This window comes from Kryptolebias marmoratus, linkage group LG23 (assembly GCF_001649575.2).
Source record: "Kryptolebias marmoratus isolate JLee-2015 linkage group LG23, ASM164957v2, whole genome shotgun sequence".
In the NCBI taxonomy this organism is placed as follows: domain Eukaryota; kingdom Metazoa; phylum Chordata; class Actinopteri; order Cyprinodontiformes; family Rivulidae; genus Kryptolebias; species Kryptolebias marmoratus.
Genome location: NC_051452.1, coordinates 12,338,674 through 12,362,922, shown reverse-complemented (window position 1 = coordinate 12,362,922; position 24,249 = coordinate 12,338,674). Strand labels below are relative to the sequence as shown.

The following is a 24,249-nucleotide window of genomic DNA, read 5'->3' as shown; positions in this document are numbered from 1 at the left end:
AGGGCTTCAGGGGGGGTAAAGTCCATCCATTTAATTACTTGTTAACACAAACAGCGTATCAGCCAATCCAATGGCAGCAACTCAGCACATTTAGGCATGTAGATGTGGTAAAGACAACTTTATGAAGTTCAAATTGATCAACAGAACAAATAAGAAAGGGAATTTAAGAGACCTTGTCCTTCTAGGGTTTAAAGAGAATGGTCCAAAAAAGAGAAAATATCTAGTGAGTAGCAGTTATGTGGGCAAAAAAGCCTTGTTGATGTCAGAGGAGAATGAGCAGACCATTTCTAGATGACAGAAAGGCAACAGTAGCTCAAAAAAACCTCTTATTCCAACCAAGGTCTGCAGAATACCATCTCTGAACACATAACAAGTCCAACCTTGAAGCAGATGTGCTACAGCAGCAACAGACCACACTGGGTGAGACTCCTGTCAGCTAAGAACAGGAAACTGAGACTACAATTTACTCAATGTTGCCTGGTCTAATGAGTTTGGAAACACTGAACTCCAATGGTCTCCATGGTCACCAAATCTCAATCGAATTTAGAGCCTGTGGGTTGCGGTGGAACAGGAGATTCACATCATGGATGCTGCATAAACTGTGTGAGGCTAACATGTCAGTATAGACCAAAATCTCTGAGGAATATTTCCAACATCTTATTGAATCTACGCCACCAAGAAAAAGGGCAGTTCTGAAGGCAGAAGGGGTTCAACTCAGCACTAGCAGGGTGGACCAAATAAAGTAGCCACTGAGTGTGCCACAGATTTTTTTTTTTTTAATAAAGCATTTTTTCACTTTAACACATTAGTAAACCTGTCTTACATAAATTAAAATAATACTTTTAGGCTGATGCTTGTTGTTAGTGTTGCATTTTAGTAAGTTATATACAAGTTGTAGCTAGCTAACATCAGTGGCAACAATTTATTGGCTACCAACATTTGGTATGCCTGCATCTCTTTCAAATTCTTGAAGTTTCTGGCATTCAGAGGTTTTTTAATTACTGATTTTTTTGTTAAAATTAGTGAGAACTGTTCACAATTAAACACAATTTTTTGAAATGAGATACTTTAACTAGCTAATGTGAACTTATAATAAACTGCTTCCTAAATAATTCAGTGTCTCGAACACATCTTTTGTCAAACAGTATACTGGCGGCAGATAAGATCATCAGCATAAATGGGTAAAATATGTATGAAAAGTCTGACTACGGAGCTGGCTACTTAAAAGTTGTGACAGGTTCACTGATCATCTAACAATTTATCTGACCCATAGTTGTAAAAGCTCCAACGTGTGTAATTGTTAAAACCAGTCCTTTTAGCATGGTTAATGTCAAGATGATGTGTGGATGTTCTGTGGTCTGTTTTTCTTCATGATTCTTCCTCCGTTTAAGCACAGGGTGGGACATAAATATATCAGTAACAGAATCATATCCCAGTCTCTGTTGGTTTTTATTATTTCTTATTGCTTTCTATCCAAATATAGCAACAGCGTTTAGTCACATTTTGCCTCAAAAAAAAAAAAAAAAAAATTTTGTACATGTGGTAGTCATTCAGAATAAATAGTGATCTTAAAGTAAATGTCTAAATATGCAGTAAAAACTTAAATGTCACATACATGTTTAATAGATTAAGAAACGCTCAACATTGAACATTTCGGGGGAAAAGTAAGTATAATGGATGGTACGGCAGAGCAGTGGGTAGAACTATCGCCTCACAGTAACATGGTAAAAGGTTCTCCTCCTCTTTGGGGACTCTCTATATGGAGTTTACATGTTCGCCCTGTACATGTATAGGTTTTCTCCAGGTACTCCAGTTTACTTCCACATACCAAAAATATGCATGTCAGGTTAATTGGTAACTCTAAATTGTCCCTAGGTGTGAGTCAGAGTGTGAATGGTTGTCTGTCTCATTTGTTTCTGTGTGTCCCTGTGATGGACTGGAGACCTGTCCAAAGTTTACCCAGCCTCTTGCAGAATGACCGCTGGAAACAGGTGTAGGGTCACACGTCAGTTTGGATTATTTTTGCATTAACGGCCTAATGCAAAAATGGACTGTTTCACCTAAACTAAAAAACCCCAGTGTTTTGAGAAGAAACCCAGATGGCTCTCTGGTCTTATCAAGAGGAGAGAAACAGACCCCTTTCGCAGCAGACTAAAAGAATGCATACACTAATTACTGTTGTTGACTCTAAACAGGATTTACACCCCCTTTTCAGACCTCTCGCTTGAAAGACGGGACAGAGGTGTCAATAGTAGTACTTTGGAAGAAATTTACATTCTGAGAAAAGAACAACCAAAGACCTGTTTAAACTCAAGGAACAGATTACGCCTTCGGTCTACTGACATCAAAGGAATTATCACATTCCTTCAAATATAGTTAATCTCAAGTACCCCAGCCTCCTGGTCTCTGCTTAGTATAAGTTTGAACTATACCTACCAAATGTGAACTTTCTAATCTGTTCAAATAAGTTTCTGGACTACAACCCTCATGTTAAAATGTGATATTTGTACTAATATTGTTTTTCTCCTTTCAGTTACAAGATGTTTCATCTTTTAATGTTTGTAGTTGTCTATATATATATTTTCTGTTTTGCTTTCATTCATTTGCATATCACATGACAGATGAAACATTATTAGCATTATCCTGCCATCAGGTTGCAAACGTATCAATATGTGTTTACAGTGCCAATGACCATGATTCATTGAGATTAACTTCATGTGAGAAGACTTAATTTAATCACTGATCGATTCTGCTTCCCCTTTTGCTAACTAAATTTAATTTTGAGGCAGAAAAGGAATGCAAAGATCAAACTACATTAGTTTCTCCTTAAGTGTCAAAAAAATGCCCCTCCGAAGAGGTGCTTTTTGGTTAAATTACCACCGAAACGTCCTGCCTTCTTTTGAGAACCGCGGCTCTGATTGGACGGTAAGCGTGTAAAGGCCAACCCCCACCTTTGTTTAAAAAGTTTGCCGGCCCTGCTCCCCCGTCCTGCTCCCCGATTCTTCTTTGTTTTTCGTTCTCTGTGCGTTTTCCTCGTCCTGTCAACTTTTAATTTTATTTCTCTTGTTTTTCGCGTTGCTGACTTCATCCCATTTTTCGTTGTGAACCAAATTTTTGTCGTTAAGTTCTTAGTTTATTTCAGCAGTCAACATTGACGCTAATTTAGTAAGTCAGTGAAATAAGTAACAGTCCGAGCCTTTATTAAATTCCCCCGCGTCGTCTTCATGAGACGGACTCTTCACCTCCAGCCTGACCATCAAACCAGCTTCGAACGGCCATCCCAGAGTCGTTCACCTGCCTGCTAAAGACGAGCTGCTGACTGGTTGGACCAACAGAACTGGCCGAAGGTTCAACTCAGCTCCCGCTGACAGAAAGTGCCCTGGAGACGAGCCCTCCTGGTCACCTTCCTCCCGCCGTGGCCTAAAGGTTCCTGACTGGTACTGAGAGACAGCGGCCAGACGGATCCTTCTCTTGGTAGGACAAACTCTCTGAACTGTTTTCTGGCTAACTTCTGGTGGTGCACTGTGCTGGTCGATAAGAGTTCGTTTCACTCAGGTGCCAAATTAATAATAATAATCGTCATTTCCATTACGCAAAGTTAATTTCTCAAACCCGCTCTGCCTCAAAATCTTAAGATTTGATTAGACTTTCTGTTTAACCTTCATGCCATTATAACGCCTCGATCAGTATCTTATTACCATATTCAAACGTGCAATATTTTCATAACCTGCCAGAACTTGTGTTATATTTGGCTGTTCAATAAATGTCTCATAAATAGCGCAAAAACGTAATTCAGTGTGCGTGTGTTTTGATGTGATTATGATTTTAATCCAAAGTAAAGAACTTATGATTTAGGGTAATTAAATGTTGAGACTGATAACTAAAACTTATAGATTCATGTAATATTTCCCTCTTTTGAGAGGCTGGTGCCCTGTAACATAGTTTATGAATTATTAATAATTCAAACATCTCCATCTTAAAATAAAATATACCCTTTTCCCTACACAGGCACCACCTACCCAATGACTCAGAAAAGAAAACTCAGGTAAAGAAAAGAAGTATATGTTCTACAAGTTATTTTTTTACTAATTGTAAACACATACATTCATTCTTCTGAAGGTAGACAGATCAAATTCATGTAAGTCATTTTAACTTTACATTGGAGACAATGGCAGCCAGATAAGCACTCCATGCCTCTTCTTCTATACATCTTTCAGTAATTTCAATTCAGTATATTTATGTAGTACCACTTCACAACTAAAGTCATCACAAAGCACTATTCAGAAAAGCAAACAGGTCCAATTCAAATCTAGTTACATGCAGTCCAGTTCAATTCAATCATAACTTAATATAGTCAGATTCAGTGGATTCTTTATCCCCTGTTTGGAAAACATTGTCTAAGGAAACTAATGTCTCTTCCTGTTTCACTGAAACTTCTTTCAGGGATTTTTTATATGTATACTCTAATCACCTATGATGTTGTAACTCTGTCTTGTATTTTTTGTTGAACGTGTTTGTGCTTGTGCATGTGTGTGTGTGTGTGTGTGTGTGCATCCTCACCACGGTAGTAAAAGAGGCACATGTCAGACAGAACAAACCACCTCTTCTTCCACAACTTCATACCTGTGCTGTCCTGCAAGGGTCAAAGACGACAGACAAACTTGAGTTGCCAACTCATCTCAAACAGTCACAGCCAAGTGAGACACTACCTCAGCCAGAAGTCAAAATGCCAAATTACAATAACCATGAACAAAAAACAAATATAAACATAACAGAATCCTTGGAATAGAAATAGCAAAAAAAAATTGGCATTCAAGATTCAAAGTGTTTGTCATGCATAGCAGAAACATGTTAATAGAGCAATGAAACTTTCTCTTTGCCGTCTACAGCAAGTGCAAAGATGAAAAAAAAGAAAAGATTAAATATTGGTAATGCAAAGTAGAGGCAAAAGCACAATCAAAATGTAAGGTGTGCAAAAAATGTAAGACAATGATAGTAGTACAAAATAAGGCAAAATGCAGTCAAAATATAAAATGTGCTATCATATAGCAATGCAAATGGAACAGGGCTAAACTGTATATATGCGTTTACAAGAACTATATACATAGTGTGTGATTAGGATGCAGCAATAGCAATAGCAGTGAGCAGACTGCAAAAACTGGTCCCACATGAACTTAAAACAGAATGTATTTGTAGACTCCAGCTTTTTAGGAGTCTGATGACAGTGGGAAAGATTAGCAGTGGTCTTGGATGAACAGTGGTTGATGAGGATTCCTCTCCTTCCTAATGTCCCCTAATAACTCCTTTGTCTTGTCCATGTTGAGAATGAGATTGTTGTCCTCATACCATGACACCAGACAGGCCACCTCTCTCCTGTAGACTGCTGCCCCACCACCACCACCAACACACAATGATGTGTCCTATCACTTTAGGATCATTCACAAACTTAAGGATGATGATGATGTCCCTGTGTGAGGCAGCACCTACATGGATGAACATGATGTAGAGGATGGGGTTGAAAACACATCCCTGTGGAGTTTCAGAGTTTGTGATCATACTGGCTGAAGTCTTGTTGCCAATCCTGACTGACTGGGCCTGCCAGTCGCAGAGGGTGGAGTGCAGGGTAAGTGTGGGTGAGTTTTGGGGAGATGATTGTGTTAAAAGCTGAGCTGTAATCCACAAAGATCATCTAGATATAGGAATCCTTGTTCTCCAGGTGTAAAAGAGAATAATAGAGTGCAACAGCGAAGGAGTCTGAGCTGGACCTGTTGGGCAGGTAAGCAAACTCCAAAGGGTCTAGGATGTCTGGTATGCTCCTCAGAATATGGGCTAACACCACTCTCTGTGGTCTTTAAGCAGGAGGGAATGTACTCTGGCTGAAGATGGAGCTAAGAACATCAGCCAGCTTGTTGGCACATGCTCTGAGAGCCCACCCAGGAATGTTATCTCAACCTTTTGCCTTGCAGGGGTTGATTTTCCTCAGGGCTTTGTGTATCTGGCTTCCACCTCTCCATTGTTGGTGGAGAGGGGTAAGGTTGGGTGGTCCAGGTGTATGTGTGGTTCCCCTCTGTGTTGTAGAAGGTCTCAAAGCGGGCGTAGGTGTTGAGGTCATCTGGCAGGCTGTCTGTGGAGCTGGTGGTGGTTCTGCATTCTGTAATATGCTACAGGCCTTGCCACATCCGTCCAGAGTCAGCAGTAGAGTAGAAGCCATCCAGTTTCTCTCTGTACTGCCTCTTGGTCATTCTGATGGCTTTCCTCAGTCCATACTTCACTCTGACTCATTGCCTGATCTAAATGCATACAGCGTACCTGACTGTTAATCCATGGCTTCTGGCTGGGGAACTTCCGGTTTTATGTGGTGGGCACAATATTGTCAACACAAGTACTGAGGTATCCAGTCATGTACTCAGCCTTGCCCTGACAGAAGAGTCCTTCAGAGTGGCTGCAGTTTTAACACAGATGATGTCATAGTCTCATAGTCATAGTTTGTTTTGGAGTGCAGCTTTTTGTTTGACATGAATACACTGAATTGTGTCTGTAGTAAGATAGACACAATCTATCATCAAAATAAAGTGGCTGGTACAGTCACAGGGACAGCTTACATGGTTTAATAGACATTGCCGCTCATAATATATAAATAAGTTTGTCTTCTATCACTGTGATTGTTAAAAGAATCCTCCTCAACATGATTTGCTGTTTGTGAAACCAGTTAAACCAGCTCTGTCCAGGCTTGATCAAGTCCAGGTTTCTTCTCACATTCTGTATGACTGAATTCCGCTTCCCTAGGTATTATGTGCTATGTCTTTTCTAGTCCTCTCAACTCCAGCCAGGTGAAGCTGCGGACCACCCTTCCTGAGTCTGGTTTCTCTAGGGGTCTCATTTTACTAAAACCAAGCTCTCCTCTTTACGAACATCTGCTGATCTGTGTTCAGAGTGAGTAGCTTAATCGAGACTCAAAACAGTCTGTTCTATTCTTACTTTAAAAAAATCTGCATAAAAAAACAAAATTACTACCATCTGAGTGTTTTGAAAAAAATTTGAATTATTAAAATAAAATGGAACTGTATGAAACTGGTCCTAATTGAACTTGTTTATCTTTGTAAACTGCACTGAGATCATTTATATTTTTTTATTAATATGAACCGAACTTATACTTAAAATGAACTTAAAATTATGTTTGTCACTGATTGTGATATTGTAATATTAACAGTAAAAGCTGTCAAATCACTGATGGATACTAAACAAAAATATAAATGCAACACTTGTTTTTGCTCACATTTTCATGAGCTGAACTTAAAGATCTAAGCCCTTTTCAGTCTAAGACAGGGGTAGGCAACCCTGGTCCTGGAGAGCCACTATCCTGCATGTTTTACTTGTTTCCCTGATCCAACACACCTGATTCAGTGGTTAAATTACCTTTTCATGTTCTACAGAAGCCTGGTAATGGTACACTGATTCAAATCAGGTGTGTTGGAGTAGAGAAACAAGTAAAACATGCATTCATTCAAAGGTACAGGTACAAAGGTAGTCACTAATCAGACTCACTAATCAGACAGACAGGTACACAATGTTTACACTAGGATAGATTTATTCTTGATTGATGGGAAACTCTTGCCATTTTCTTATAATGTCATGTATCACAATATCATCATCTCTGTCCTGTGTCATTTATGCTTAAACTTTCTGAAAATATGCCTAGCTAGAGATGTTGGAGGTTTAACCCACAACTTCTTACAGAGACTAATGAATACTGTGAATACTTGAAAGCACATATAAAGCTCTTCTTTGAAACCAGTGACAAAGATAATGTCTCCAACAATGATATAGGAAGCCTTTAGGGCCTACGTATGAGGTTGTATTAGATCTTACCAATCATCATCATCAGGAAATGCAATAGAGCAAAACAAGCAGAACTAGAAGAACAGATCCGCAGTTTAGATACGGATAATGCTCAACAGCCTTCTCTGGCAAAATATAATGAAATTTCAGCACTTAAATACAAGCTTAATAAAATCCTATCTGACAGATTATGTGGTGCAGTTACCTTTGCTAAACAAAAATATTTTGAAATTGGTGACAAACCACATAAATTATTAGCAAAGCAATTACGAAAAATTGAAAATGACAGGACAGTTTATCAAATTAAATAAGAAACACATATTATTGATCAATTTAAACAGTTCTACGGGTCTTTATACATGTATGAGTTCACAGCAACACCAGATACAACTCAGTCATTCCTAGATGGATGTGAACTCCTCTCATTCAGCGAACAGGACCGCAAGGCCCTAATTGCAGACATTATGTGTGAGGAACTACTAACGACTATTACGCCACTGCATAATGGTAAAAGTCCAGGCCCTCATGGATTTAGCAATGAGATAGCCAGTTGTTGGCTCCTTATCTATGTAAATTATATAGCTAATCATATGAGGATGGCACATTGACACAGACACTGACAGAGGCTACTATCACCATACTCCTTAAAAAAGGGAAAGACACAGAAGAAGTAGCCATATATAGGCTGATTTCATTGCTAAGCACAGACCAAAAAAAAAGAGCAAAAACAATAGTCAAAAGACTTATCTCTGTTTTAAACAAATTGATTCATCCTGCTAAAATTATGTTCATCCCCAATAGAGATTCTTTTTTTCAACCTCAGGCGCCTATTTAATATTATGCACTATCCCAGGCAACCCACACAAGATCTTGTTATTCTTAGTTTAGATGCCGATAAGGCATAGAGTTGAATGGTCTTATTTATTTGCAGTTTTGAGAAAGTTTAGGTTGGGTTATAGGTTTTTGTCCTGGATTAAATTATTATACAACAACCCTTGTGCCAGGATACTCACTAATCAGACTCTTTCCACTTCATTTTACCTGGGCAGAGGTACAAGGCAGGGATGCCCGCTTAGTCCCCTACTGTTTGCTTTAGCTTTAGAACCACTGGCTGAAACAATCCGATTGCATTCCAAGATACAAGGCTACAATTCAGAACACACAAAGAATAAGACTTCATTATATGCGGATGATATTTTATTATATATTACACAACCTCAAATAACTGTCCCTGCAGTATTGGAAATATGTAATTTATTTTGTACTCTCTGGATATGAGATCAACTAGAGTATGAGTAAGTTGCTCCCAATACAAATTCTAGACCAAGAATGACTCAAACAGCTCCCCTTTCGTATAACTCGAGACAACTTGACTTATTTAGGGGTGGTAGTCACCAAGAAGTGCAATGCTCTTTACAAAGCAAACTACCCTGTATTACTGCAAAAGTTTGAACACAACATTTAGTTTTGGAGAACTCTCCCAATTTCCCTGTTGGGAAGGGTTAATGCCATTAAGATGGCGTTTCTCCCCGAGATACTCTATCTTTTTCAAAATCTACCCATATTTCTTAATAAATGCTTTTTAAAAAATTTGGATAATATAATTCTTTCTTTTGTTGGAACTATAAAGCACACAGAATTAAGAAAGATCACCTTTGCAAGCACAAAACAAACAGGGGGCATGCGCTACCTGATTTCAAATTATATTATTGGTCGACTGGATTACGTTCTATTGTACACTGGCAGGAGGACATCCAAGTTCCATTCAATGGTTTATAGATGGAACATGAAGACTGCTTACCATATTCTAATAGAGCGATTATACTATCACCTGTACCTATTAGCAAAGCAGACTATAACCACAACCCTATTACTCATGATACTATAAGAGTATGGAAGCAATAAAAAAAAAATTAGTTTTAAAATGCTGTCTTTTTTGCTGCCAATAGCAGCAAACCATTTACTCAATTATTCCCTCCACCATGGATGGGAAATTCAATGTCTGGAAGGAAACTGGTCAGAGGGGAAATTATGTCCTTGTATTCTTTCTATTCTTTCTTTTAATTGTCCTTTTTTGTCTTTGCCTATACAGCTGTCTATTATGTTTATATCTTTTTTTCAATAGAAATATGTTAATGTCAAAGTAAATGCCTGTTTGAAAGAATGTTGTTCAATAAATATATTTGAAACAGAAAATTTATTGTTGCATGAAGCAGAAATCTTGCATCTCCAAAAATGCAACTTTTCAAAAAATTAAAAAAAACCGAAACAAAACAAAAAAACACACAAAAATTTTGCCTAAATATTTTTGTTTAGTTTTTCAATTCAATGAACTAAAGAGATGACAACACATATTACTGTAACATGACACAAATGGATAGAGTAAAATATTATGATCACACTATCATGGTGTCTTACCTGGGGATAATACCTTTATCTGAGACAAAAGGGTTTTTATGGCTAATTATTGTTTTCATTTATTCTAATCGTTGAAACTAAACTCCAACACACAAAAAAAATTTTAGGCTGAAAGACCTTTGTGCTGTACCTGTTTGTAAAGCCAGTTGCACTTCATCACCGGGGCATAGACGTTTCTTTTAATAGAGTTGGACCTCTTCCCAAAGTTGTGGAGCTTTTTAGAAGACCTAGAAGGCTTTTGAAACATAAGATCCAATTATAAAAGAGCTAATACAATCAGACTTCAATACATATTTTTTCAAAAGATTCAGTTCTAAAGAGCAAAAACCTACAAACATTAAAAGGATTCACTTTAACAATTACAACCCCAATTCTGAAATAGTTGGGACTTTGTGTAAAATGTAAATAAAAACTGAATGCAATGATTTGCAAATCTCAGACAGCAAAATGTGCAAAACCTTTAAACATTATCTCCTTCAAGAGCTCAAACCAAATCAGCATATAATTTCTTATACAACATCTAGAGTATGAGCTTAAAAAACATTATTCAGAAAAAGTTGTTTTGATTTTAAATGACCAAGTTATGTTTACACAAGATTTAACTACCTAGCTAGATTGATGTGAAAATCGCCATATCTTATATATTTTATATATATTATTATTAAACTCATACCATTGGTCCAGCTTGCTCTCCTGAGAAGCTTCAAACTTCATAATTACCAAACTCTAGGGAACGCTAAAAATGTCAAAGATTTCTGTCACAATCTGAGTTGTTCCGTCCAGTCTGGTAATGACTGTTAAAAGTGGGCGTAGATTGTGGATGAAGCGCTACAAAAAAAAACTAAAAATATATTATATATTTATCCTACAGAGCCAAATCTGACTGGACATACTCTCTGGTCTCTGAATTATACCAAACTTTTCTGATACTCAAACTCCTGCCATTTTAAAATTTTATTTTATGTTTTGGTGGAAAATCTCTTTACAAAGTTGAATTCTAGGAAGTTAACAACACTTTTTTCAATCATTATGAAAATTGGCAGGTATGTTTTCCAGACTGCCTTGGTCATACTTTTTGATTTTTGTTTGAATAGGTAAAATTTTTGGCATTGTTTATGTAGCAGATGGACAGATCAATCTTGAGATTAAACTTATCAGGTCTTAACAAATACAAGACTAACACTGAGATTTTAGGAAATATTTTTGAGGAATGACTACTAAGTAATTACTAAGAATAAGGATTTATTGAGATAAAACACTGCAACAAGTCATACCTTCATAATCTAAAGTTAAATATTGATTATTGGTTTATCTAAACCAAAAGAATTCTTTAAACAGAATGTTTGGATTTTGGGATTAATGTTTTCAGTTTCTTATCTGCGCAAGAATTCAGAATACTTTGGCAATTAGTTCACTTTGAAATTTGGTCAGAAGATGTTCTTAATTTTGCCAGGTTGTCACATTAGTTTGGAAATCAGATTGGAAATAGATGTTGTTCATAAATTTGCATCAGTTAAAATGAGACAGCCATACCCAAAATTGCTTTTTTTTTTTCTTTCTCATCACAGTTATATGTGCCTCATTGAATCAGAAGCTGTGGAGGGCCAGTCGTCACTTTATCTTTGAGGAACTTGGTGGTTGCTCAGACCCCGACAGGACCAAGACAATGAGGCAGGTTAAGGCCCAGAGCCTGTTGAGGGTCAGGGGTCAGCTTTCCGTTCAAGGTTACCTTAGGTTGGTGATGTTTACAGAGGATCGGTGAGGAGGCAGCTGATACAGCAGAAGTCAGGAGTCAGGCAACGCGCAAACTGGAGTAACTCTTTCTTAACAGTATGAATTTTGTTTTCAACCTAAGTTTCTTTTTACAGTTTTTTCTTTTATCTTTTGTCCGCTGGACTTAAAAACACTGAGCAAAATATGTTTCACAGGTTACAGGTTGCGGGCTCTGTACCTATCTGTTGTGGTGAAAAGAGAACTGAGCCAAATGGTCAATCTACGTTCCTACCCTCATCTATGGTCACAAGCTTTGGGTAGTGACCGAAAGAATGAGAACACGGACACACACGGCTGAAATGAATTTTCTCCGCAGGGTGTCTGGGCTCTCCCTTAGAGATAGGGTAAGAAGCTCGGTCATTCTGGAGGGGCTCAGAGTAGAGCCGCTGCTCCTCTACATCAAGAGGAGCAGTTGAGGTGGCTTGGGCATCTGGTTAGGATACCTCCTGGACGCCTCTCTGCTGAGGTATCTGGGCATGTCCCACCGAGAGGAGGCCCAGGGGAAGACCCGGGATATGATGGAGGGACTACTGCCCCTTTTCCAATGGCTCTAAAGGTCCCGGCTCCACTCTACTCAGCTTGCTTAGCGTGCGTTTCCACCGGCAGTTTTTTGGTCCCTGCTTTGGAGTAGGGCCAGCGAGCCGGCCCTGCTTTCGTGGGTGACGCAAGCTTAGGTCCTGTTCATTCATTGGTTGTGGGTATAGCCAGATCCAAGCATAAAGAGTGAACAGTAGGAATATAAACAACAGCATTTGCTTACCCTGCAACATTTATGCCGTCTGTCCCTTAGCTGAAAGCGCTGTAAAGCCTGAATTCTCCAGCGGATAACAGCTGTCCTACTCCGTGCAACAATCGTGGCATCCAGAGCATTTCTTCCACTGCACCTCTCTTCCTGAAGTCTCAGGAGAATCCCCATAAGTTTAATAAACAGCAAAAACACAAATGACGCCAAGTTTCGGCGGGCACACTCAATTCCCCCCACATATCCCCCACCCCCACCCCCTGCGCCCCTCACAACACAAGGAGGCCTTTCTCTGCTACCGGCCAAACTGGCTGGTGGAAACGCAATGCATTTTTTACAGAGCCGAGCCAAGCCGGGCCAAGTAGAATGGGGCTGCTGTATTAGAGCCAGTGGAAAAGGGGCATATGTTTCTCGGTTGGCCTGAGAACAACCTTGGGATTCTCCCAGAGGAGCTGGCCCAAGTGGCTGAGGAGAGGGAAGTCTGGGCTTCTCTACTTAGGCTGCTGCCCCCGCAACCCAACCCCGGATAAGCGGAAGAAAATGGCTGGATGGATGGATGGTTACAAAACAAAACAAAGACAAGGTAAGGGGAAGGAAGAAGATCTTCACACAACAAAGACAATAATGAACTACACAATGAACTGACTGCAAAACGAAATGATTTACAATCACCCACCACAGCTTTTTTCTCAGTTTGTTATCAAACAAAGTTTTAAAACTACAATTTTCAGGATTTGTTCCTTAAATGACTCCAAACATTCTGTATATAGAAACCTATGGACAAACAACTTAATGCAAAAATGTTTAAAGTTCGTCAATTTAAGATACTGAATGAAACCACTGTAATACTTGCTAGGGTGTTTCAGCCTGAGCAAAACTTGTGGAAGATAAAACAAAACAAAATGCAGCTTTTTCTTCTTAGAAAATAAGACCAGATCAGATCTTTGTTTTCCAGCATTGCTCATGTAGAAAACAACACAGTCCAAACATTAACTACTGTTTCCACTTTACTAGAAAACCAGTAGATCATACCCACATCTATTAGTTTATTTACAGGAGCCCAGATTTAGAATGCTGATCATTACTGTTGTAAACACTAAATGCAGATTTTTTTTTTTAATACTGACCCTGGTAGATGAGGTGGAGATTGTGGTGGCAGTGGTGACAGTGGTGGCTGGGCTGCCAGTGAAGGTACTATAATCCGAACCACCTGTGTAATTGGAGGCCTCACTCATAGTGCTCACTGGACATTCCTGCTTATCAGTGCTGCTTTCATTCTCAGATGAAACCTTAGGCGCAGGCCTGTCACATAGAAAGAGACAGAGACAAAACCAGGAATAGGGGAAAAAAGTCTTAGCGTTTGTTAATGCTGGTAAGGATGGCTGATCCTGGGACTGGTTAGTCCAAAATATAGGAAAATGAACAGGCCGTATATGTTGATAAAATAGGAGTTTGTACTATCATTGTATTGATCGTGATTTTCTTGGTAACATGTTGCATCCTGCCTATCTTGAGGTGAAAGTGGGGAAAAAAACACCAGTTAATCAGATGGATTTGGTTGCTGCAACTCAACTGGTTCAGATCAAAATGGCCACACAGTACATGCCTGTTATGTTAAATATGTTTACACGTTTACATGTTTACACAGCGGCACAGCAAGAAGGTCGCAGGTTTGCCTCCAGCCTATGTCTATCTTTCAGCCAATCACAATGCACCGTGAGTTTCCTGAGTCCCATCTATCAAAAGGCTGCAGGTACAGCTACAGAGAGGCTAAGAGGCTGTGTCTGCTGCTGCTGACACAGCAACTCTGTGTTAAATCCCTTGACCGTAAGGGAACGTCAAAGCAAATCTCTCCTAAAAAGTCATTGTCTCCTGTTTGTGTCTTTCTCAACAGTGCATAACCTGTTCAGGACGTGTTAGTAAGGAAACCAAAATGTATCTGCTCAGAAGCTTAGACCCATCAGTGTTCTTTCAGCATACATGGGTAATGAATAGAATAGAATACATCTTTGTTTGTTTGATCCCAACAGCTCCTAGGTTTGGGCTTGCAGATGTTCAATGCTCAGACATAACAATATTTCTGATGCAGAGAGTATATAAAATGTCTGAAAGGTCAGGCAAATCTATAAGAAATCCTAAATTTTACTGGTGGGTTTGAGGTCATCTGGTTCAGATATGTAGATGACACCTGGGTATTTTTTTTTTTTGATTATCTGAGTAATTTTTCCATCTCTGACAATAGGTCAACAACAAACAATTGAGAGTTGAGTGTGGCAGCTACCACTCAGTGAAAGATGTCTTGATGTCTTGCAGCTGATCCAGAACGCTGCTGCTCGTGTTCTCACTAAAACCAGGAAGATAGAGCACATAACACCAGTTTTAAAGTCCCTACACTGGCTCCCTGTAGCTCAAAGAATATACTTTAAAATACTGTTGTTAGTTTATAAATCACTGAACGGTTTAGCACCACAATACATTAAAGATCTGTTATCGCTGTACCAACCGTCTAGACCCCTCAGATCTTCTGGTTCTGGACTGCTCTCCATCCCCAGAACCAGAACCAAACAAGGAGAAGCAGCATTCAGTTTCTATGCACCACAAATTTGGAACAAACTTCCAGAAAACTGTAAAACAGCTGAAACACTGGGTGCCTTTAAATCTCAACTTAAAACCCACCTGTTTAGAGTTGCTTATGGCTAAATTAGGGTTAGAGTGCGAGTTTTTGATGTCTTTGATGTTTTTCTCTTTCTTACTGTTTATTCATTGTCACATGCTGTTTTTATTTTGTTTTTTAATTATGTAAAGCACCTTGAAATGCCTTGCTGCAATCCATTACTTGGAACTGTGCACTTAAATCAAATTTTTAGTTTTGATTTCAATCTTTGCTCCAAACGATCACAAAACAGAATAATCAATTAAAAATCAAAAACAACAACAAAAAATACAATTTTTATGAAAAATCTCATCTTGTCTAATCACTTTAATGAGCTGCAGCACCCCCCACCACCCCTCCAACCCCAAAAGCTGTTGACCTGAACTTAAGAGGGAACAAGACTGTTGTCAACAAGATGAATACAAGACATTGTCAACATTGTAATCTTCATCAGTGAGTAAAATAGGTCAGGTATAAAAGTTTTACATTATATTTACTGTAAAATATTATGAAATCTTGAGTCAATTTTAGGTTCATATGTGCAGCACTTTTATTTTTACACAGGGTAGAACTGTCCTATTGTGGAGGAGTAGAAAAAGACGACACAGAAACTTGATGCAGAACCTCGCTTTACTCAACTCCAACTTACTCTTCCGGTAAGCGCCAAAAACAATAAACTTATACACCAAACATTTTGAATAATCACATCCTGTATTCTGGGTGTGAGTAGAGCCCCCTAGCGGTTCACCACACTAAACTCTAATGTTGAACCAACACATGATGAACTTTAGTTTACAATAAAAAGAAAAGTTTTTAAGTATAAAAGATTTACAAATAGATTTTAAGAACTTTTTACTATATCAATGAATGTTCCTTTGAACCAAAACTTTTTGTTGTATTTTTGTATTCAAGAAATGTTTGGATAGTTTCCCATTTAATTATTAAAAAATGATCAATCCACCATATTATGAGATACTTTATGTGAAAATATGTTGGTAGATCATAAAACAAAGTTTGTTTTCAATATTCCTGCTTACAGTATTGATCAACATAATCGAGGTTATGATTTATTTTCATAACTGGGCAGCTCCAACATTACATTACTTGAACCTTTGAAACCAGAGCAGAACAAAGAGCAAAAGCTTTGCTTAGGAGATTCACAGTGATACTTACTGTTCATTTACAACAAAGATGCAGTTGTCTTGGGAGGGGATACCTGACACTGGGTGCTTGCAGGTCACCTTTCTCTCGCTGTGACTGCAGGAAAAACACAGAGAAAAACAAGATGGGTAAGAGTGTTACCTGAACAACCTACATCGGAAGTGTTTAGACAACTGAAGATAGGCAGACAAAACATTTATAGTTGGGAAAAAAACAAACTGAGACACATCAGTCTAAAGAGTAAATGTAGCTCAGCCATCTGCCAACATCAGTAGTTTGTTCAGGAGGGGTGTTGGGCAACATTCCACCTATTCATCCAGTTTCTTTACCTGCTTTTTCTTTTCCGAGTTGCTGGGGCAGCTGGTTTCTACCAGTGATTTGAGTGTACAGATCGCTCAACTCTGACAAACTGCTCACACTCAGCTCTCTCTACTCGCGCTCTCTCTGCGCGCTCGGCTCTGACAAGCTGCTCGCTCGCTCGGCTCTCTCTGCGCTCGCAACCATAAGTTGTATGTAAATGAGCCACGCCACCAGCCAATCACAGACTGGCCTTTTTCATCCAATCAAAGCATGCCTTTTACAGACTATGTTCCACAGACATGGTAGACGCCCCAGCTTTGGTTTCTGAGATATTAAAATTATTTTTTAGGTCATCCAGAGGTCACCATCCACCCCCCATCTTGCGCCAAACAAAACAAACCAAAGTGGGCTACTTCGTTCGTGCTCCGTTTGTGCCGTTAAAACTGTTGTTTGTGCAGCTTTCCCTTATGAGATATTAAAAGTTTTTGAAGAATGAATTAAATTTATACCAGAAGGAGTCGAATACAATGACAAGTTTTATCATACCCCAGGTGAGAAAACATTGCAATCTTAAAACATTTCTTGAAATGAGACAAATTTCTTCTTGTTCTAAATCTTTATTGAAGTTCAAAACAAAAGAAGGTACACATTGTACAACAGCTGAAAATCTGCAGAATTTAACTTGCACAATAACATACAAAATTAATAACTGCTTGCTTTGTGGTTATGTCCAGTGCAGGCCAAAGTCATCAATTTAGGTGAAGTCAGTTGACGCCTGAAAGAAAATTGTGTAATATCTAATAAGGAATAACAGCACAAACGGAGCACTAACGAAGTAGCCCACTTTGGTTTATTTTGGAGCAAGATGGAGGGGCTGGTGACGTCATCAGCCAAAATCAAAACTTTTATTATCTCATAAGGGAAAGCTGCACAAACGACTGTTTTAATGGCACAAACCTGCACAAACAGAGCATGAACAAAGTAGCCCACTTTGGTTTGTTTTGGAGCAAGATGGGGGGATGGTGACCTCTGGATGACCTAAAAAATAATTTTTAATATCTCGGAAACCAAAGCTGCACAAACAAAAATTTTAATGGCACAAACCTGCACAAACGGAGGACTAACCACTCAGACTATTTGCTGGATTTTTTGCACATATATATATATCCACATTGCATCTACATTTCAGGATCTGGTTATTACAGACACAGATTAAATGTTAAATGAATATTTCTTTATTTATCATCATAGTAATAGTGTTACACACTCAAAAGAATACATGTTGGTTTGGTGCTTACCATAAAGATTTAAGGAGCAAACATTTTTAGTAATCACGTTAAAAGTTACAAACGTTGTCTTGGGTGTCTGTATGTTTTCCAAATATATTAGTGTGTGTAAATGACAGGCATTAACTTAAAACACTTTGTAGAACGGTGCTTCATGAAGTTCAGTCCGTTTCCTTGGAGTAGTTGAAGGGCAGGTCTGACACATCCAATATGGCGAACGCTCTGGGACAGAGGAGGCAAGACATACTGGTCTTAATAGCTCACTAGTTAAAATAAATGAACACAATACAGGAAACTGTCAACATTGTGGGAGAAGGGAGACAATAGAGCATGTTATTTTAGAGTGTAGAAGGTATGAGAAAGAAAGAAGAATAATGTTAGAGGAATTTAGGAAAAATAAAGAAAATTTTTTTTAGTAGATATATTGAAAAGGAACTCAGACTGCAAAAGTATTCAGATTTTAATGAGATTTTTCAGAAAAACAAAATTGATTAGGAGAATATAATACTAAATACTTTGAGCCACATTCCATACCAGTAGGTGGCGATAATGCAACCTTACTGTTTTTTGCCAACCGCCATTAAACTCTATAAAGAAGAAGATGAAAAAGGCCAGTCTGTGATTGGCTGGTGGCGTGGCTCATTTACATACAACTTAGGGGTGCGAGCGCAGAGAGAGCAGAGCAGGCGAGCAGAGAGAGCCGAGTACGGGCAGTTTGTCAGAGTTGAGCGATCTGTACCCTGAAATCAGTGTCATTGCGCGCTCAACCTGGTGGCACGCGCACTCAACCTGCTGCGTGGAGTAACATCCTTTTCTGGGTGGTTCAGCCATGTTGGAAATCTCCTCAAACTGCTGTCCATGACTCTCATGATGAACATTCTAACACAGTTGTCAAGTCAGGTTATTATAAGAAACTTTGGCTAAGAGCAACCAGGACACGTGCCCAGGGGCTCTTAATGTAAAGGATGGCCCTTAGTAATAAAAATATATTTTGTATGCTCACAGTAGAATCCATGTATCATTCATTCTTTCCATTTTCAGTTGACTATCAAAAATCAAATAATGAAAAACGAACTGGTTATTTATTTTTTGGGAAAGTCGAAAGATCAAAATCAGTTAAGATATCAGGAAAAGAATTGTGGACTTGCAGAAGTCTGGTTCATCCTTGGGTGCAATTTCCAGATGCCTGAAGGTGCCTCATTCATCTGTACAAACAATTATACGCAAGTACAAACAAAATGGGAATGTCCAGCCATCATACTGCTCAGAAAGGTGATGGGTTTTGTGTCCCAGAGAGGAACGTGCTTTGGTCCGAAATGTGCATATCAACCCAAGAACATAAGCAGAAACTCTGGTGAAGATGCTGGCTGAAGCTGGTAAGAGTGTGTCATTATCCACAGTGAAACGAGTACTGTATCGACATGGGCTGAAAGGCCACTCTGCTAGGAAGAACCCATTACTTCAAAAGAAACATAAAAAAGCCAGAAAAAAGTTTGCAAATGCACACAGGGACAAAGACCTTAATTTTGGAGACATATCCTATGGTCTGAAAAAACTAAAATTGAACTGTTTGGCCATAATGACCAATGTTACGTTTGAAGGAAATAGGGGTAGCTTGCAAGCCTGAGAACACCATCCTGACTGTGAAACATGGGGGTGGTAGCACTATGTGGTGGGGTTGTTTTGCTGCAGGAGGGACTGGTGCACTTCACAAAATAGATGGCATCATAAGGAAAGAACATTATGTGGAAATACTGATGCAGCATCTCAAGACATCAGCCTGGATGTTAAAGCTTGGGCACATTGGGTCTTCCAAATGAACAATGACCCAAAGCATACTGCCAAACTGGTTACAAAGTGGCTTAAGAATAACAAAATCAATGTTTTGGAGTGGCTATCACAAAGCCCTGATCTCAATCCTTTCGAAAATTTATGGGCAAAGCTGAAAAGGCATGTGCGAGCAAGGCAGCCTACAAACAGCTCAGTTACACCAGTTTTGTCAGGAGGAATGGGCCAAAATTCCTGACAACTATTGTGTGAAGTTTTATGTGGTCTGAGAAGCTTTATGTGGTGTGGAAGGATATCCAAAACATTTGACCCAAGTCATACAGTTGAAGGGCAATGGTACAAAAATACTAATGAAGTGTATTTAAACTTTTGACTTTGAAGAAAGTGATACAAATTACCTTAAAAACACTCTCTCCCTTATTATTCTGATATTTAGCAAATAGAAATAATTTTGAGAATCCTAATTCACCTAAAATGGGAAAAGTTTATTCTGATTTCACATGGGTGTGTGAAAAAAAAATGAACGTCTTTTTATCTAGTGTATGTAAACCTCTGGTTTCAACTGTAACTAAGAAGCGTTTTAGGCTTCAAGGTTACTTTATCCATCGATTTTGTTTATCTGTTGGTTCATGTTCATGGTTGTAAGAAACTGGCGATGGACTCACTGGGTGAAAAAACTGGAGATAGACATTTAGGCCCTGTTTACATGAGCCCAATCTCATGGAAACGTGAAAGATTTTTAGATGTTTATTGGAAAAAAGTTACACGTCTACACGATGCTGCTGTGCTCATTGAACCTGCTGCAGTTCCATACCAGGCAACTAGTTGGTGCTTACATGCACAGACACCAGTTTCTCCAGCATGTAAACAGTTACATCCAATGGTCAATACTAGTGACAGGCAAATTGAAGCTGAAACTCGGACGCACATATTGAAAACAACAACACAGTGTTTCAGAAGCTCTGTGTCGGAGCGCAATTTGTTCTTCAAAAGTCACGTGATCAATGATGTCCGAAGCTTCGAAAGTGTTGAAGTTACGTCACTGCTTTAGTGCCTGATTCAAAAGGTTTAGAAGGACGTGAATCATTGGCAGGATTTGTGGTGTGTTTTGGAAGAAAGTAGTGCGAAATAACAAACCAGCGCGATAGTGATACATGAAGCCAGTGAGGAAAAGAAGACATTTAAGTTTATTTATATAAACCCTAAACAACCATAACTTTATTCTTTCACCCACAAAAAATACCTGTTCAAAGCAGCACAGTGAAAACAGACAGAAATATCTCATGATATTAAACAGCTTTCAACTCAAGATAAATGCTTCATTTTGTGTTTATTTAAGCGGGTCTTCATACTTTTTGCCATAATATAGAGCCAAAGAGGACTGTGTTGGAAAGCTTTGAATAATGAACCCTTTTCCAAAGCAAGCTTCAGTGCTTCAAAAAAGCTCCATCACTAGTAAATACACAGATTTTTGTTTGGACTTACAGTGAGGTTGGGTTTCTGCTACATGTTGAAAAGGGTAGGTAACATAAACATCACCCTCTTATCTGCTACATTACTGTTGTTCATCTGATAATGCATACACAGAACAACTATTCACTGCAGCAGTCTGTGGTGCGCATGTGCAATTTCACAGGCTGTGGCTTCGTTTGAAAATGAAAGTGACCGAAAAGTTCCACTCTAAGACCTGGATTCAAAAAGTTTCTGTCAGATAATCCAAACGAACAGCTGAACTGCAACATAAATATTACAGTTTCACTGTAAAAGAGCTTTGTGTAAATGGCCCCTTAGACCCTAGTTTGAGGCCAAACATGAAGCTTTCATCTCCCAGCAAAGAACACAAAACATGTGAGGCCCGTCATGTGCAAAAGGTAGCATAATTAAAAGCATCTCAGCAGGACAGGGATTATGCATGTCAAGTCACCTTCCCATGATTCTCACATGTTGCAAATCTCTTCTGACATGCATTGATTTTAAAAAAAAATAATATGATTTAGAAATTATTCAACTTGTTCACCAAAAAGTTAATGAATTTTTTAAACTTGCTGTTGAGTTTGATAACAAGACTGAGGGAAAACTTGAACTCTCAGTGTACAGTAAATTGATTCTAATGGACACAGATGGCAGTAAGTCATAGTGCACCTGTATTTGTATAAAATGAATGTTGGCATAGAGTGAGCTGTATCACACTGTATAATAGTATAAGAAAAAATAGGAGAAAAAGAACATTTTTGGATTTCTCTCCATGTAAAGGAAAAAAAGTATATATAGAGAGAGCACTGAACTGTGCCTGCTACAAGCAATTCTACTTCAAGCTGCTGTTGCCATGGCTACCCATCTCCAATGTGCACAGAAAGACACGGGTAGATGCATGCTGCATGCATGGCCAACCACTGAGAGAAAGTGTTAATGACAGATAGAGAGATGGAACAATAAGCTACATGAAGAAAACATTTTACAAATTCAACAAAATTTTCTGCTCATCCAGATATCAAGTTATCCTTCATGTGCCCCTGTCTCCTTCAAATCTGAGCTCACACACACAAACACACACTTACAGCCATTTGGTATCACCTGCCACAGATAACATGTTTTTGCCCTTGTCTGTGTGTTTATTTGTCTGCCTATTAGCAAAATATCTGTATGAGACACATGGCAGATTTTAATGAAACTCCAAGTAATCATTGACAACAATCATTTACATCTACAACTGATTATCATTTGGACTCAAAATGGTTGGCACTTGTAATCAACCTTAGCAAACACAATAATGGCTCAAACTCTGTTGGTTTGTCAGATAATGAGTCAAAGTTTATGTGGTAGTCAGTTTTTCCAGTCATTTATCAACATAAAATGATCTTAGTCTAAATCTCTGACACAAAAATTGGGTAATATGCATTTCTTTAAGGAATGCTAAGTCTTTAATTTATTCAGAGAAATATTGAAGAATGTTGGCTGTGATGCAGGTTGACAGATAAAATAAAAGCTAGGGCATTCATCTCATGACTTGTGCTCTTAATAAACTGGACAGGGTATCCTGTCAGTTGTTGGCTGCAAACTGACAGAGAAGCATTGAACTGACAAAAATATCAGAGTCCACTTTTACAACATGTCAAAAAATAAAAGTCAGAGTTTCTCTGCCAGAATGTAAAAGCTTTGAAAAGTATCACAGTGGGAGTTACGACAAATAAAATAAAATCTCTTACCTGAAGAGTAATTGTAATGCAGGCACAGATAGGTGGAAAGAAAGAGCAGAAATAATTTGTTATGTAGGAAGTTAAAGCCCTAGGGCTAAGAAACACAGATGGACATGAAGACTGTCACTGGAGAACTCGGTTACTGAATTGGAGCAATACATTAAAATAAACAACATCATAGTCACTGGACTAAAGGTGAAACAACATTCATATGCCCAGGTAGTGATGATGATGAACAAAATGAAAACCTGCTGACTCTGTGGAGCAGCAGCTAACAGCCGTCCTAAATGTTAATGAGACTATGGTGGACAGAAACAACAGTTAGGTAGTCACAAACCTCTGGGTTGTGCTGACCTCTTAAAAAGTTATGGCTATCCCAGCTCCTGGTCTGCACTTCTAAAGCTGGTCAGATGTCTGAGACTGGGAGATAGGTGGATGTTGCCTCAAAGATGCTTCAACATGAAACAAACAAGAGTACAGCCTACGGTACAAATACACTGGACGGTAGACATAATCTAGGAAACAAAGGGTTTGGCATTGCTAGGTTACTCTGATGTGAAGCTTGAGCATAGATGATGTTTTCAAAAAGGGGTCACCTGTGACCTTGATCTTTGACTCCTAGATCTTGAAATTAGGAAGGATCATCCTCAACCCATGAGGTGTCCAGCTGTGAAGCTTCACATTTCTATGTTAAAGGGTTGTCAATTTAGAGCTCAGACAAGAAATTGACCACAGATAGACAGAGAAACAGACAGATGGACAGACGAATGGATGGTGCCATACCATAATACTTAGGACGAGTGTATAAAAAGTAAAAAAAGGTCATGACTCTGTCCAGACTCCAGTGATCCAACCTGGTATCAAAACTATTTTTAACTGAACACAGTTTCCCAGCAGCTGGAGGAAAAAGAGCAAAAAGTGACTTAAACCCTGCATGTTCGAATAGGCCAGCCAGAAATATTTTTTGCTACTGTTAAGATTATTTTGTGCAGAGGCAGGTGGGAGATAAGAGAGCCTCCTGGCATTGAGCTGTTAGAACAGAAAGGGCTGCTTTATTGTACTCCCATAAAAATAGGTTAAAAGGTGATAGTT

At 38.7% G+C, this 24,249-nt stretch overlaps 2 protein-coding genes across 9 annotated transcripts in view; one reads left to right on the top strand and one right to left on the bottom strand.

Moving 5' to 3' along the window:
- The window catches only part of LOC108244131 (NLR family CARD domain-containing protein 3), a 1,204,881-nt gene that overhangs the window by 467,525 nt on the left and 713,107 nt on the right, over positions 1 to 24,249 (top strand). The window lies entirely within an intron of this gene.
- Positions 1 to 24,249, bottom strand: part of LOC108248949 (pleckstrin homology domain-containing family A member 5) — a 166,192-nt gene that overhangs the window by 82,384 nt on the left and 59,559 nt on the right. For 7 of the 8 annotated variants that reach the window (XM_017438017.3, XM_017438022.3, XM_017438018.3 and 4 more), the window contains exons 4-7: positions 16,599 to 16,682; positions 13,900 to 14,074; positions 10,388 to 10,492; positions 4,561 to 4,633 (exon numbers count right to left, since the gene is read on the bottom strand). In XM_017438017.3, coding sequence (XP_017293506.1) covers positions 4,561 to 4,633; positions 10,388 to 10,492; positions 13,900 to 14,074; positions 16,599 to 16,682 — 437 coding nt within the window. Of the gene's footprint in view, positions 1 to 4,560; positions 4,634 to 10,387; positions 10,493 to 13,899; positions 14,075 to 16,598; positions 16,683 to 18,098; positions 18,395 to 24,249 lie in introns of those variants that run through there. The other variant, XM_017438026.3, reaches the window with a different exon arrangement.